At 44.8% G+C, this 17,019-nt stretch overlaps 1 protein-coding gene across 2 annotated transcripts in view; it reads left to right on the top strand.

The window, feature by feature from the left end:
• The window catches only part of LOC309612436 (uncharacterized protein), a 111,090-nt gene extending 101,001 nt beyond the window's left edge, over nt 1–10,089 (top strand). The window contains exon 4 of one of the 2 annotated variants that reach the window (XM_082358339.1): nt 1,601–10,089. In XM_082358339.1, the coding sequence (XP_082214465.1) occupies nt 1,601–1,959 (359 nt within the window). In that variant the 3' untranslated portion in view covers nt 1,960–10,089. Of the gene's footprint in view, nt 1–139 lie in introns of both variants that reach the window. The other variant, XM_082358340.1, reaches the window with a different exon arrangement.
• Nucleotides 10,090–17,019: the final 6,930 nt, after the last annotated feature.

Genomic DNA, 17,019 nt, shown 5'->3' with positions numbered 1-17,019 from the left:
AGGGTCTGCTGCCCACAGGCCTTTGTTCCTGTGTGGGAGAGTGAGGGGGATGGGAAGTGAGCCCCAGGAAACTCCGGGAACAGGCCCATCCCCTCAGAATGGGCACTCCCTTCATCACAGCCTCTCTTCTACCCCTCAGGCCTGCCCATGTGTTCAGACTGTGCAGCTCCACCAAGATCCAGACTACAAAGCAGGAGACTTGGGTTCTATCTCTGACTTTCCAGTTAGCCCACCGGGAGATCCCTGGCAGGTCTCTCTGAGCCCATGCCCACAGATGAGGATCCCTGCATGGATGAGATACAAACTGCAGGGCACTCTGAAGATTACAGAGGCAAGGAATGGCCCCCACCATTCACCCAGTGAGTTCCAACTCCCTGGTCCAGCTCATTTAAAAATAATTGAAAAATAGGGCTTCCCTGGTGGCTCAGTGGATAAGAATCTGCCTGCCAGTGCAGGGGACACTGGTTCAATCTCTGGTCCGGGAAAATCCCACATGCCACGGAACAACTAAGCCTGTGCGCCACAACTACTGAGCCTGCGCTCTAGAGCCCGCGAGCCACAACTACCGAAGCCCGCATGCCTAGAGCCCGTGCTCCGCAACAAGAGAAGCCAATGAAATGAGAAGCCGCGCACCGCAACGAAGAGCACCTGTTCACTGCAGCTAGAGAAAGCCCACATGCAGCAATGAAGACCCAATGCAGCACAAAATAAATAAATAAATAAATAATAATAATTGAAAAAATAGAGAAAAGGAGGGAAGAAGTGAAAAAGAGGAAGCACCCTGTTACCAGCACCTGTTAACTTTTGGTGTGTTTCCTCTTAGCCTTTCACTTATGCATATAACCTATAATCATAGGCATATAGCCTATGTATGAGGTTATATCTTATTTTTTCCATTTATAATGAGGACACTTCCTTGTGGTCTTAAAGTCTCCTTGGAAAACTGAGCTTAAAGGCATCAAAATATTGCACCAGGTAGATATAACCTAGTGTTTACTTAAGAATTCTCCTATGACTGGACACCTGTTTTTACTATTGTAAATAATAGTGCAATGAATATCTTTGAGCACAATGCCCACTCTCCCCTTCCTTCAGTTATTGGAGGAAATCCATCAGAAAATAGATTGCTCCTTGAGAGCAGTGTGAGTAATTCACTTTTATACCCTTTTACCCCAGTACTTGGTCCAAACCAGGGAATAAATAAATAAAATAAATAAATTAAGAAAAAAAAAAAAAAAGAATTGAGTGAGGATCGTACTATAATAGTTTAGGGTTGACGGATGTATGACCAGGCCACCCAAGATGGCTGTTCTCTTGCTCTCTGCACATCCCCTGCTCAACCAGTGCCTGCTTCACCTACATCCTACTCACCTGACAGACCTTCCCGCTTAATCACAGAGCCTAATCAGTAAATGCCTATGTACTGGCCCCTGGCCCCAGCTAGTGATTGTTCTAATCTTTAGCTCAGAACTCTCTCCACTATGATAGTGTATCAAAGGGGCCGTGAGTGGCAGGGCCCTCTGCTGGTTTCCCTGGCAACCGATGAGCTAACTTGATGTCATCAATTCCCCCTACAACTGGTAACCTCCCTCTCGCCCAGGAGCGGAGACTGCCACCATGTCCTGCCCACCTACATGGTGGGGTGTGGCTCCAGGACCTTGCTTCGGACGTGTAAGCTCCCCCATCCATGAAACCACTGAATCAGGGTCACTGACTCCGGGCTCTTTCTTCAGTCTCCAGGCTGCGCAAGTACAGAGCTTGCAGGCCTGCAGGGTGCAGTCCAACAATGGACACAGCAAGGCAAAGGTTTGGAGACAAAGATTTTTAAGACTCTTGGAGAGTAAACTGTCTTTTGATGTTTTTGAACTGTTAAAAGATAAAATGAGGCCTACTAAAAATTTAAGAACTTATTTGAGCAAAATCCATTCCAATTATGCAGCACCAAGCCAGAGTGGTTAGAAGCAAGCACTCCATGGATGGGAGCTGGAGGTGAACTTTTACAGAGAAAAAAAAAGAAACAAAGTAAGGAATTTACTTACTGGCTTAAAGCCTAGTTAGCTGTGATTGGTTGTCCTTAGGTTTCGGTTTGTAACTGTGAGGCATTTGCAGGCTTAGATTTTGGTTTGCTTGTGTAGAACACCCCCAGCATTAGAGCCACCTCAGCCTAAGGGTCTCCTTGTCTAATTAATTTAACAGTATTGAAGAGCTGAACAGTCTGATGTTCATTTAAGTCAAAGATTCTCAACCTCGGCACTTTTGGACATTTGGGGCTGAATCATTCCTTGTGGTTGTCCTGTGCGTTGCAGGATATTTAACAGTATCCCTGCCTCTACCCGCTAGATGCCAGTAGCCTTCCCTACACAGTTGTGAAAACCAAAAATGTCTCCGTGCATTGCCCAACGTCTCCGGGGGGCATTTAAATGTAAACAAGCCTTTCAGGAAGTTCCTGGAATGAACAACAAAGTTATTTGCAACTTGTATCCCTTTGGCAAGTTTCCTATAGTGGTGTTGTAGGGTTGATAAAGACAGTGGAGGAGCTCATCATGTTAATGCAGTAGACTATAAGGGGTTGAGGGTAGATGGTCTCCATTCTCACCCTTAGCCTCCAGCCTCACCTCTCCTGCCTCTTGCAGTCTCCTGTTGATAGTCAACTTTTAGCTAGAAGATATGACATCTCTGAAGTCAAAAATCAGTAGCTTCTGAGGAATGAAAAGAAAACATGCTAAGGTTTATTGAGCTCTTATCTGAACACGATAGACGTTATGTAACCCCATGAAGTATCATTACCCATTTTATAGATAAGGAAATCGAGGCTCAGAAAAGCAGAGAATTGCTCCTATCACTCAGTGAACGATGAGGTTGGAATCTGAATGCAAGGATCTGTCTCCGTGCTAGGTTGCCAAATCTAGCAATACTATTGTGTGGGACATATTTATACTGAAAAAGTATTCGTTGTTTATCTGAAATTCAAATTTAATTACGCATCCTGTATTTTATCAGTAACTCTACTTCAATAACCCTTCTCTGACCCCACGGGACCAATGCAAGGGGTGTTGGGTGCTGACCACTAAATTGTTGCACGGGGGACAGACCCAGGAGCCCTGGGAGCTTTGGCGAGAGAGGAGGTGGGGTGTAAAGCCCGGCCCACCGGTCTCTGCTTTGAGAGCCTAGTGAGGAGTGACCCCTGGTGGCCACGCGGCGCCCTGCAGCCACAGGCAGTCCGGCCCCTGCGCGGAGCATAGGGCTTCAGGGGCAGACATCTGTTCTTAGTTCTGACCTCCCCCGAGAGCTGACATCCACCCAGGGACTGTGGGGAAGGAAGCCAGGCCCAGAGCCACCTAGGAGCTTTTTCAAACCATTCAGCTGGACTGGGAGTTCATTCCCACGCTGGGTCAACCACTCTGTCGCCCCCAGGTGGCTGATCTGCAAAAAGCAGGTCCTTAGGCCCCTAAAACTTCAAGGACCAAAGGAGGTGGTACCGAACCAAAGCTGGGTCCGCTCCCCGACGCGCAGCAAAGCCAATCTCCTGACAGCGGGCTGTGGGGAAGAAAAGTGCAGCACTTACTGTAAAGCTATACGATAGTCCGGGACAGCTAGTGCTCAAAAAGCCTGAACTCCCCGAAGGGTTTCAGGAAAGCATTTTTAAAGGCCAGGTGAGGGAGGGGGGACTCTCAGGGTGTGTGATCAGCTCCTGCACGATTCTCTGATTGGTTGATGGTGAGGTGACTGGGCGGTGTCGTAGGGGTTAATACTGTGTTATCAATCCTTAGGCTCCAGTAGGCCTGGGAACTATGTGCTCATGGTCATCAGGTAGTTACCTTCTTCCATTTGATGAGGGTTTTCACATTATAAAACAACTCAGGAAACGTGCATCAGATACAGTTAACTAGGCGCTTCTGAGAGGAGCTAAAGCAGAGAATAGGGGGGAGGGGTCTGTCCCGGGAAGGCCCCCTAGGGTCCTGCTCAGCTACAGGACTGCTGAGATTTGTGTCCCCCTACCCACTGCTGCCCACAGGGCCTCCTGGGCCCTCTGCCCACTCCAACGTCTGGGGGGGTCACATGCAAACTGAGGGCAGCACTGGAAGGGAGGTCATTATTAAAACTAGCATCAGGAGTCCATTTCTAGCGTGGAGTCCTACAAATTACCTTTGTGTAAATCTGCTCGTGAGTAGAAGCCTTTGTTGTTTAAAGGCGCCACACGGCCCCCTGGGGACTCATTCCTTCCCCAGACGTTTGCTGTGCCCTAACCTGTGCCAGGATATATCAAGTGCTGAAGGTCAAAAACATGATCCACGTGGGGCCCTGCTTTCTCTGGCTGTTGAGGCAACAGGCCTGGACTCAGTCACACAGCTCAGAGAGTGCCACCCGCCCCAGGCCCTAAGGAAATCCCCCTGCTGCCCTTTCCTCTGAGAATCCTTGGGGAGGTGAAGGGGATGTCTCCCCAGGGCCCCTCCTCCGTATGGACCCAACTGACCTTTCGCACTCTTTTTCTGTGTATTTGGCCCCTAATGTTACCCAATGAATCGGGTGATTCAGTCCCGCTGCTCGCCACTTACAAAATCAATTACAGACTCACAAATGGTAGAAGAAAAGGTGCCTTTAATCAGAATGCTGGCAATCTGGGGAGACAGTGGACTCTGCGTCCCCCAAAAAACACCTCCGAAGATTCTGCTCGGCCATGAAAGTTATAAAGGGAAACATAGAAGTCATCTCAGTTGATCACTGAGATAGAGGGTCAGAGTCGGCGGCATCCACCACTGTGTGCAGGCTTGTCGACTCCTTGTGATCGTCCTCTGGATGTAATCTTGTTCATAGTTTGGTCACACAGTTTGTTCGGAAGATTACTGAACAAGAAGCTAAGGAAGAGATCTGGTCATCTGTTAATTACTTATTCTTCATTTCTACTTCTGTGATCTACGGAAAGAACCGACAAATTAGGCAAGGTATTGTGTGATTAAAAGATTTGAGAGACATGGTTGAGCCAGAGATGGGTAGAGCATGGGGATGCTTGGGTTAAAAGTTAGTTACAATATAGCTTTGCTCAAGTGACAGGAAAAGGGGCTTCTTGCTGAGGGCAGTTTCCTGTAAAGAGTTGCTTACACTGAGGCCTCACTGAGTTTGGAAGAGGACTCAGAAGGGCACATGTGAGATTGCAGCCCTAGTTGACACCTTGACTTCCGAAGGGTGAGATCCTGCCCAGGGGACACAGCTATCCTGTACCCAGACTCCTCACAAAAACCGTGAGATAATACACTGGTATTATTTTGAACTGCTAAGTGTGCGGTAATGTTACGCAGCAACAGAAAACTAATATACGCAGTATCTACAGGCTTCACCCTAGCCCTGGGTGCCTCCATTCTGGAACATTCCCACTAACCCCTGGCTTCCTTCATAACCATACAGCACAGCTAACTGAACCCACAGAAAGGCCCCCATGTGGGATGTGCTGAAAGGGAGGTCCCTTTGAAACTGTACTTCTCCTCGGATGGGACTTGAAACCAGCCACACCGCAGATAGGGACTTGAACCCACGGTATGGGATGTGAACCCATTGTCTTTTTTTTTTTTTTAATCAATTTATTTTTGGCTGCGTTGGGTCTTCGTTGCTGCGTGCGGGCTTTCTCTAGTTGCGGCGAGCGGGGGCTACTCTTCGTTGTGGTGTGCAGGCTTCTCATTGCAGTGGCATCTCTTGTTGCGGAGCACAAGCTCTAGGTGCACGGGCTTCAATAGTTGTGGCTCACAGGCTCTAGAACACAGGCTCAGTAGTTGTGGCACACGGGCTTAGTTGCTCTGCAGCATGTGGGATCTTCCCGGACCAGGGCTCAAACCCGTGTCCCCTGCATTGGCAGGCGGATTCTTAACCACTGCGCCACCAGGGAAGCCCCCATCGTCCTTTTAATTAAAATCGCTCACCTGGTCTGAAACCATAGAACTCATCTCAGGACTTAGTGAAGCTCAGGTTCTTTTGTCTCGGTGCAGAAAGAATTCAGTGAGAGGCAAAGCATCAGGCAAGAAGTGATTTATTAGTACAGGATGCTTGTGAGAGATACAGGCGGGCAGGCAAGGGAGTGCTGCCCTGAAAGCTAGGTAGGCCACATTTTTATAGTCAAAGGAAAAGTGGGGAGGGGAGAAGACCACCTTCTTCCTCATTCTTGAGTAGACATCAAACTTCCATCATGGGCTTCCCTGGTGGTGCAGTGGTTAAGAATCCGCCTGCCAGTGCAGGAGACACAGGTTCGAGCCCTGGTCCAGGAAGATCCCACACGCCGCGGAGCAACTAAGCCCGTGTGCCACAACTACTGAGCCTGTGCTCTAGAGCCCATGAGCCACAACTACTGAAGCCGGTGTGCCTAGAGCCTGTGCTCCACAACGAGAGAAGCCACTGCAATGAGAAGCCCACACACCGCAACGAAGGGTAGCCCCTGCTCACTGCAACTAAAGAAAGCCAGAGTTCAGCAACGAAGACCCAACTCAGCCAAAAGTAAATAAATTTATTTAAAAAATAAAAACTTCCATCATCAGTTCCTCCTCCACATCAGGCGGGAGAGTTTTTTTGTCCCTACATGGTCAAACTGGGACTTTCATAGCGCTATGGAAATGGGCAAAAAGCAGTAACATATACTAACGTATGGTAAATCATCTCGGGTTTCAGTATAATGTCACCTTTCCCTATATTTTTATTTTTAGTGCGCACAGAGGAGCATGTCCTAGGAATCATCAACTTACCGACCTCACTGGGCAGGATGCAGGTCTCATTCCACCACTGTTTTATTGTTTGGGGGCGTGTCTCATGCTTCTGCTGCACAGTTTTGTTGCTAAGCAAGCACACTTGGTTTCGTTGTTAAGCAAGCCTGCTTTCTTGAGTGATCATTAACTTACAGGGGTCTCCCATACCTTTTTTTTACTATTTATGATCCCCTAGTAGGATTAACTATTTAATCACCTACTTTGTTCCTTCACTCTGTCCCTATCACCTTAAGTCCAAAGAAATCTGCCATATCTCCTGCCCTGCTCTAGTGTCTAAAATTCACTAATACTCATCTAGCCAACAAATATTTGAGTGCTATATCAGTTACATTGTCACAATAATGCTGTATTACACAAAAACATAGTGAGCTAAAATAATCATTGTTGCCCATGAGTCTATAGGTTGGCTTTTTGGTTTTTCTGGTCTCAGGTGGCTTGATTAAGAGTCTACAGTCAGCTGTGGGTCAGGTAGGTGGCTCTACTGATCTTAGCTGGCTCCGTGGCATATCTGAGGGTCAGCTGGCTATGAATGGCCTCAGCTAGGCTGATGCAGATCTTCTCTACTTCTCACATCCCTTCAGCAGAATAGCAGGGAATATTCTCTTGGCAATGGCAGGACCCAAAAAAGAACAAGCCCAGTTGTGCAGGAGGGCAAGTGGAACTGCACGTGTGCTTTTCAAGCCTCTGCTTACGGTCATGTTTGCTAACATCTCATTGGCCAAAGCCACACAGTGAGCCCAGAGACAAAGTGGGAGGGGCCTACAAAAATACAGGAAGAAAGAAGGGCATTAATGCAATCAGCTTGCCACAAGGGCCAAATATAAACACGCATTGTTCTGGGTGTTCACTGTACAGTGGTGAACAAGCTTTTAGAGCTTGGGGTACAGTGGAGAAGAAAAGCAATAAATAAATAAATAGAAAGTGTGATTGGTGCTTTGGATGAGAATAGTCAGTAGGACCTACTTTATATGATCTGAAGGATAAGAAGGAGCCAGCGATGGAAAGACCAGCCAATGTAGAAGCTCTGAGATGGATGGCTGATGTATAGTGAGCAAGGAAAGTGATGGCATAAAATAAGACTGGAGGGAGTTCCCTGGTAGCACAGTGGTTAAGAATTCGCCTGCCAATGCAGGGGACATGGGTTCAAGCCCTGGTCTGGGAAGATCCCACATGCCGCGGAGCAACTAAGCCCATGCGCCACAACTACTGAGCCTGCGCTCTAGAGCCTGCAAGCCACAACTACTGAGCCCGCGTGCCACAACTACTGAAGCCCACCCGCCTAGAGCCCATGCTCCGCAACAAGAGAAGCCATCGCAATAAGAAGCCTGCGCACCCCAAGGAAGAGTAGCCCCTGCTCACGGCAACTAGAAAAAGCCCACGTACAGCAATGAAGACCCAACACAGCCAAAATTAATAAATAAATAAATAAATAAATTTATTTTTAAAAAAAAGATTGGAGAAGTGCCAGGACCAGGGATATGAAGTTTGGATTGTAATCTAAGGGTGATGGGAACTCACTGGAAAGTTCTAATGGGGGAAGGTGACATGATGTGATTTGTGCTTTTTTTTTTTTTTTCCGGCCACACCACGCAGCATGCGGAATCTTTTTTTTTAATGTTTATTTATTTGTTTGTTTATTTGGCTGCGGCGGATCTCAGTTGCGGCATGCAGGATCTTTAGTTGCAGCATGCAAACTCTTACTTGAGGCATGTGGGATCTAGCTCCTTGACCAGGGATCGAACCTGGGCCCCCTGCATTGGGAGCGTGGAGTCTTTGCCACTGGACCACCAGGGAAGTCCCGGCATGCGGAATCTTAGTTTCCCAACCAGGGATCGAACCCTCACCCCCTGCAGTGGAAGTGCAGAGTCTTAACCACTGGACTGCCGGGGAAGTCTTGACTTGTGTTTTTAAAAGGTCACTCTGGCTATTGCATGGAGAATGAACGAATGTTAGGGAGATAAGAGCAAAAGCAGGGAGACGAGTTAGCAGGAGGTGTAGGGGTTCAGAATGAACCCCGCCACCCCCAACATGTGTCAGTTTTGCATGAGGATTATTTTGAGCTAAAGGCAATTGAGACCCTGCGGGTTCAAGAGAAAATACTGCCCCTCCCTTAACTACCTAGAAGCATTTAAATTTGAGATTTTTCCCAGAAAATGAGTTAGTCCCAGAGATAAATTTTATCTAAGTGGCCCCATCTATATGGCAAGGCAAACATCTAATTACCAAACACTTACTCTGTTTATCGTCCTGTGAATGACCCTTCTGTCCTTGGAAGCCTCAGACCCCTATCCCATTCCTTAGCTCAGGATGGAATACAGACCTCATTTTACGTTTCTTGTATGTGGGGTTCCCGTACATATAAAATTAAGTCTGATTTTCTCCTTTTAATCCGTCTCATGTCAATTTAATTCTTAGACGAGCCAGAAGAACCTAAAAGGGTAGGGGAAGGTTTTCTTCGTTCTTGACAGAGGATACTAGGAGTAGTAGAGAGATGGGAGGGGACAGTTTGTGCTCTGTTTGGAGTAGAGCTGGCAGAAGTTGCTGAGGCTTTGGATGTGGAGAGGAGGAGGTATCAGGGTATCTTTTTTTAAAATTAATTAATTTATTTATTTATTCTTGGCTGCGTTGGGTCTTTTTTGCTGCACGCGGGCTTTCTCTAGTTGTGGCGAGCGGGGGCTACTCTTTGTTGAGGTGTGCGGGCTTCTCATTGCGTTGGCTTCTCTTGTTGCAGAGCATGGGCTCTAGGAGCACAGGCTTCAGTAGTTGAGGCACGTGGGCTCAGTAGTTGTGGCTCACGGGCTCTACAGTGCAGGCTCAGTAGTTGTGGCGCATGGGCTCAGTTGCTCCGCGGCATGTGGGATCTTCCCAGACCAGGGCTTGAACCCATGTCCCCTGCATTGGCAGGCGGATTCTTAACCACTGTGCCACCAGGGAAACCCCTATCAGGGTTTCTGACTTGAGCAACTGAGTGAACAGAGAGGCGCCACTTGCTGAGATGGAGAAGAGGCAGAGAACAGGTTGGAAGGAGGGATCAAGAGTTCAGCTTTCAATATGTTAATTATGAGATGCCCGTGAGACAGCCAGGCATTTGGATATATGGGGCTAGATCTCCAGAAGGAAGTCTTTTGAGTTTGGGTCCTACAAAGGAGGAAACTGGTTGGGTGGGCAGAATTTATGACTTAATGGATTGGTGGGTCCTAGAGGCAGGGGTGCTGAAAGAGTCTTAATGAGCTAGCTGTTAGTCTTGATAAGTCATCTGCTTTGTTTACAATCTTATCTTTCAGGAGCAGCTATTTCCTGGAACAAGCAGCAAAATTATTTTTGCTTGGTCCTAGTATTGTTTAACACAGGGACAGGAAAATATGTTCATTTCAGTTCTAATCAGAAAATTGTCCTCAGGCAAGTGCCTCAAAATAATAATAATAATAATAATAACTACTGGGGCTTCCCTGGTGGCGCAGTGGTTAAGAATCCTCCTGCCAATGCAGGGGACACGGGTTTGAGCCCTGGTCCAGGAAAAGCCCACATGCCGCGGAGCAGCTAAGCCCGTGCACCACAACTGCTGAGCCTGCACTCTAGAGGCCATGAGACACAACTACTGAGCCCGCGTGCCACAACTAAGACCCAGTGCAGACAAAATTAATTAATTAATTAATTAAAAAAGAAAAGATGATAAGGCAGACTTCATTCAAGAGGGACCTTTACAATGGGGTTTTGTAGTAGGGAAGAGAGATAGCGTTCAGCTCAGAGTATAATAAGGAAAAGTGGGAATTTATAGCCAAGGAGCAAGACGGCAGATCAGGTGATAGAAAAATACTAAGAGGTAGGGTAATTCTTTGCTAAACTGACCTAACAGCATTTTTGCTGAAGGCAGGCCAGGGTGAAAAGATATCAAAGGTGAGGGATTTTCAGTAAACTGACTCAGCAGGAATCTTGCTAAAACTGGACAATGCAGAGATGAACAGGAAACCCAAAAGTCAGGGCCTAGTTGAGAAGAGAGTTCAGAGGAACCTGACTTCAGGGTTTGGTCAAGCAGAGAATCTTTGTCAGGAGGAAAAACTTGTCCTCTACCATCTTACATTAAGTAAATGGGGCCTGAAAATTAAACTGCCTAAAGACTGAGTAGCAAGAGAAAAAAGGAGTTTATTTATGCATGCACCACGCGTACACATGGGAGTGTTCAGTGAGTAACTAAAAGGGGTGGTTAGGATTTGAGGCTTATATATTGTTGAAAAACAAAATTTGACTGAATAAATTGGAAGATCTTATTGGCTTTACTCAATGGTTCATGAATCAGGCAGCACCCCATTGTGGAGACTCAGAGCACGCTGCCCCCAAATATGCCAAAGTGATTATTTTGAATTACAGTTACTTTAAAAATAGCCTGTACAAGAAGGACACTCTGACTTTCCCCTCTGTCTCCATGAAAACAGGAAATAAATCTCCCATGTAAAAGGCACCCTCCCTGTACCAGGAGGTAGAGAGACATCCTTATCACCAGAGATAGGGAATTTAGGGCCAAGAAGCCTGTGTATGTCTGTTAGCATAATTGATGCTATTTTGGGCCCATAAAACAAAGACAGTTGCTTTTAATTCTCCAAATAACTGGTCTACCACCTAAAAGATATCAAATTTTGATTTGCCCAACTACATTTTCTTTAATTTTCTTTTTTATATCAGTGAGAAGATTTCCAAATAAACTGGAAATCGAGTTGTATGTTCTAGAACTTTAGAGTTCAATTTATCATGCCTTCAAAATTTGTGCAAGGCATTCAACAAAGGTCTTCTTTCTGAGTGCACAAGTCAAACCTAGACCACCCTAGGGGCAGAAAAACCCCTCCATTATTGCTTTTATTAGCCCCTGAGTATTAACCTCCAGTTTTTATTTCATATTGTGTAGAGGCTCAGGTAAACTTATTGGTTTCCTTTAATATTAATTTAATTAATATTGCCTTAGGGGCAGATTTATATGCCCTGTCTTATACCAGGCAGGGGAAGCATTCCCCAGTGAGACATAATGTCTATCTCACAATATAATCAAACAAAAGAGATGTAACCGTCTTACATAAAGCCCATTCAAATACACTAATTTTTTAAAATAAACTTTTATCTCAATTCTATCAACTATGATACCTTTAAGTTTAGCTTCCATTAGGATCCTATCAACAAATCTTGGTCTTACAAAGAGTCCCAGAAACTTTCCTTTTTTCCCCCGGCCATTTTTATCTATTTTTATATAAAAGGCTTTGGGGTCCCCAGTGAGGGGTAGAACCAAGGGACTCAGGTCCTTTTCTCAATCTTTAACTTGATTAATTGACCTAATTGTAGCCCCAAGCAATTGCTTGTCAGGTATCTCACTGTAATTTTCTTTCAGCCTTTAACTTATTTTTCCAAACTGGGGTAAATAGAGCAGACTCATTTGGGACCCTTTAATGCTGGGGGGAGAGTAGATGGTCCCTTTGGCCCTACCAACCTTAGGTAGTTTTGTATCAAAACTTTTTTTAATCCTATCAACATCCATTTTATTTATCCCATTTTTCTTTTGAATTTTATTTTATTTATTTTTTTATACAGCAGGTTCTTATTAGTTATCCATTTTATACATATTAGTGTATACATGTCAATCCCAATCTCCCAGTTCATCCCACCACCACCTCCACCACTTTCTCCCCTTGGTGTCCATACGTTTGTTCTCTACATCTGTGTCTCTATTTCTGCCCTGCAAACTGGTTCTTCTGTACCATCTTTTTGTTTTTTAATTCTAGTTTTATTGTATTGTGAGATGTTTGTTTGTTTGTTTTTGGCTGTGTTGGGTCTTTGTTGCTGCGCACGGGCTTTCTCTAGTTGCGGCAAGCGGGAGCTACTCTTCATTGCGGTGCGTGAGCTTCTCATTGCAGTGGCTTCTCTTGTTGCGGAGCACGGGCTCTGGGCGCGGGCTTCAGTAGTTGTGGCTCGTGGGCTCTAGAGTGCAGGCTCAGTTGTGGCGCACGGGCTTAGTTGCTCCGTGGCGTGTGGGATCTTCCCAGACCAGGGCTTGAACCCGTGTCCCCTGCATTGGAGGCGGATTCTTATCCACTGCACCACCAGGGAAGCCCCGCAAGTTGTAAATTAATGAGTGGGTTTCCCAATGGGACTGCTGCACAGTATGCAGAATCTGTCTCCACCACTCCCATAAATTTCTGAGTTGCTTAAGAAAGCCATAACCAGCTAAGAGGAGCCTTGTCTCTTCTCTTCACAACAAAGCTCTCATGTGGTAGCTTCACTTTTATCCTGACAAATTCTGTTAAGGTAGCTGAATTGAGGAAAGACATCAGGTCAGCCTCCTACCTAATCAGCTAGCCCAAGCCTCCTCAGTATCCTTCAGCTGAGCAAAATCATTCCAGTGTTTTACAGCTGGGGGTAACTGCAGTGTCTTTCAACTAAGCAAATATAGGTAACTCTTCTATTTAAAAAAAATTTTTTTAAACATTTTTAGTTGAAGTATGGTTGATTTATAATCTTGTGTTAATTTCAGCTATACAGCAAAGTGATTCAGATAATGTATATATATATATATATATATATATATATATATATATATATATATATATATATTCTTTTTCATTATGGTTTCTCATAGGATACTGAATATAGTTCTCTGTGTTATACAGTAGGATCTTGTTGTTTATCCATTCCATATATAATATATAATAGCTTACAACTGCTAACCGCAAACTCCCATTCCATCCCTCCCCCAATCCCCCCCACTCTGGCAACCACAAGTCTATTGTCTTTGTTTGTGAGTCTGTTTCTGTTCCGTAGGTGGGTTCATTTGTGTCATATTTTAGATTCCACATATAAGTGATATCATATGGTATTTGTCTTTCTCTTTCTGACTTACTTCACTTGGTATGATAATCTCTAGTTGCATCCGTATTGCTGCAAATGGCATTATTTCATCCTTTTTTTATGACTGAGTAGTATTCCACTGTATATATGTACCACATCTTCTTTATCCATTCATCTGTTGATGGACATTTATGTTGTTTCCATGTCTTGGTTATGGTGAATAGTGCTGCTATGAACACAGGGGTACATATATCTTTTTGGATTAGAGTTTTGTCTGGAGTGGGATGGCTGGATCATATGGTAATTCTATTTTTAGTTTTCCGAGGAGCCTCCATACTGTTTTCCATAGTGGCTGTGCCAGCTTACATTCCCACCAACAGTGTAGGAGGGTTCCCTTTTCTCCACATCCTCTCCAGCCTTTGTTATTTGTAGAGTTTTTAATGATGGCCATTCTGACCGGTGTGAGGTGGTACCTCATTGTAGTTTTGATTTGCATTTCTCTGATAATTAGTGATGTTGAGCATCTTTTCATGTGTCTAATGGCCATTTGTATTTCTTCTTTGGAGAAATGTCTATTTAGGTCTTCTGCCCATTTTTCGATTGGGTTGTTTGATTTTTGTTGTTGAGTTGTATGAGCTGTTTGTATATTTTGGAAATGAAGCCTTTGTGGGATGCCTCGTTTGCAAACATTTTCTCCCATTCTGTAGGTTGTCTTTTAGTTTTGTTTATGGTTTCCTTTGCTGTGCAAAAGCTTGTAAGGTCCCATTTGTTTATTTTTGTTTTCATTTCTATCGCCTTGGGAGACTGACCTAAGAAAACATTGGTACAATTTATGTATAGGTACCTCTTCTTGAACCTAAGTTCAAGAATGACCTACTCCTCATGGTGAGGAGTTTAACAACCTCTGAATAAACTCAGGATCTTCAACCAGGAGTGGGAGATCAGGTATCAGGGGAGATTCACCCAAATTAATCCGGACTCACTGAGGAGGTGAACAGGCACAAGGGGTCCTGCTGGTATCAAGGCTCCAGAGTTGAGGCAAAGGAGAGTAGTCTGCTCTGGGTCCCTGAATTGTTGCCAAAACTGTCAACTTGAAAAAAAGCATACAACGTTAAGGGCTCTGAGTTGAGTTTATTCAGCATCTTACTAAGGACTATAGCCCAGGAGAAAGCCTCTCAGATAGCTCTGAGAAACTGTTCTGAAGAGGTAAGGGTGGAGCCAGAACATATATAAACCTTTTTTTTGGGGGGGGGGCTGGGAAAAAGTGTAGTCAAGCATAAAAATGTTACTGCTAATCACAAAGAACAGACATCTCAAGTTAATGATTTTAGTGCTTTCCTATGTATGGGAAGATGCAAGAATCTGGGGTAGCTGACGTTTTTTCCTTAGATATGTATCTTAACTATCTAGGGGCTGGTATATCCAAAGCACAGAATGCTTCTTGTTTTCTCCATCCTGGATTCCCTCAGGCACATGGTTGGTGGGCAAATGCAGTGGCTAATGGCTTAATCCTTGTAGAACTGGAATGGCAGGCAACATTTTTTTCTTTACAGTATTAAGTCTTGGTTTGCTGACATCAGGGAGGAAGAATTTTTCCTTCTAGGTTCTCTGGCTATCTAAGAACTCAACTGACATGAGACAGATTAACAGGAGAAAATCAAACAACTTTAATAACATGTATGCATGGGACAGACCCAGGAAAACTGAGTAACTTACAACAATGGCTGAAACCACCATCTTCAGCTAATGCCAAATGAGGATGTTGGGGTAGTGGTTTGGGACTTCAAAGGGGAGGAAGGCAATTCACATGGCGATGCAAAAGCAAATGTTTGGTAAATAAATACTTGCTGGGCCATGCAGAGACAACAGGACACAGAGTGGACTCTAATCTCTAGGCCCTGAGGATTTCCCCCACCAAACCTAGCCCATATTCTTTGCAGATATCGCTGGTGACAGCTGTATTCCAGGGACAGGCCCTCTATCTAAAAAATATTTAGGCAGTTAGGGGGAAGGTCAAATTTTCTTCCTGAGTCTTTTGGACCTTGATTGTTTTCAGCTTGAAATAATCCACATGCCAAAGAGACATTTGGGAGTGGTAAGTTTTGTTCCCTACACTGATGTGGGGCTTAGCACAAGTGACTCCAGTTTTTTTTTTTTTTTTACCATACCTCATGGCTTGTGGGATCCTAGTTCCCCAACCAGGGATTGAACACGGGCCCTCGGCAGTGAAAGCTATGAGTCGCAACCACTGAAGTGCCAGTGAATTCCCGTGACTCCACTTTGAGCTGGTTGTTTCTTTTTTAACAATATCTAACTTAGTAGGTGAAGGGAAGAAAAATATACCACCCTAAAACGTACCTCTTTGGCATATTGATTATTTTAGGCTGATTATTTATAAGAAACAGCAGACAGAGGAAAAGCTCCAAAAACTGAGTAGAAGTTATCCTTTTGTAAGAAACATTTACATTTATAAGGTAAATCTATATTTGTGATGGTGTCTCCCTCCCTGTACCATGAAGAGGAGGATGACCAAATCTCTAGAAACTGTTAACAATGAAGAAGGCATATACTTAAATCTGCATAACAACCTTACCCTTGTTTACTGTGCTTTGCCTGATAACCTTACATAATTGATCTCCCTGCCCCCCACCATCTTCTTTTGTCTTTAGCAGAAGATGTATTTAAGGTGATGGCTTTGTCCATTTCAGAGACTTACTCAGTTTTCCTGGGTTTCTCCTATGTATAAAGGAAGTATACATGTTATTAAACTTTTGTTTTTCTCTTCTTAATCTGTTTTATATCAATTTAGTTACTAGACCAGCCAAAGAACGTAGAAGAGTAGAAGGGAAACCCACCCCTACATAGGGAAAAGGGAGGGATAGGAAAGGCTCCTATGAGAAAACCAGATTTCTTTTGGAAAGACAAATGGGTTTTTACGAGAGCAAAAGAGAGATAAGAAAGTCTGTGATAATGTTTGTTTATGTAGGTACCCCTGGTCTGTCTTCAGGGCCATAAAATTTCCCAGGAGAGGAGATTTATGGTACATTTCCTCTTGGTCTTTCTCCTGGGAGCAGACTCACCCCAAGGAGGGAATTTATGGTAGTCCTCGTTTCTCAGAAGTTCCTGCTTTTAGTAGATGAGAGACACACTGAGATGGCTTTTGTCTGCATCTATTGAATCTCAAATGTCTTCAGCTTAAAATAATCTTTATACCAAGTTTTGGGTTCTGGGTGGGTCCCAACAGGGCTTAGCCAGTTCAATCATTGTTTGGCTCACCATGAAATGGCAAATGACAACCTGAGATGTGTCACAGGACCAAATACATGCCACAGCTGTTGGGGCCGAAACTGTGTATCTCAGATTGGGACTTGAACCCCGGTGGCTGGGACTCGAACCCGGCCAAAACCCCCAGTCTTCCAACTGAGATCACACACCTGGTTTTAGG

This window comes from Balaenoptera borealis, assembly GCF_965194805.1.
Source record: "Balaenoptera borealis genome assembly, chromosome: 15".
Taxonomy (NCBI): domain Eukaryota; kingdom Metazoa; phylum Chordata; class Mammalia; order Artiodactyla; family Balaenopteridae; genus Balaenoptera; species Balaenoptera borealis.
Note: the sequence above shows the minus strand (reverse complement) of the source record. Positions and strands in the feature narration are given on the sequence as shown.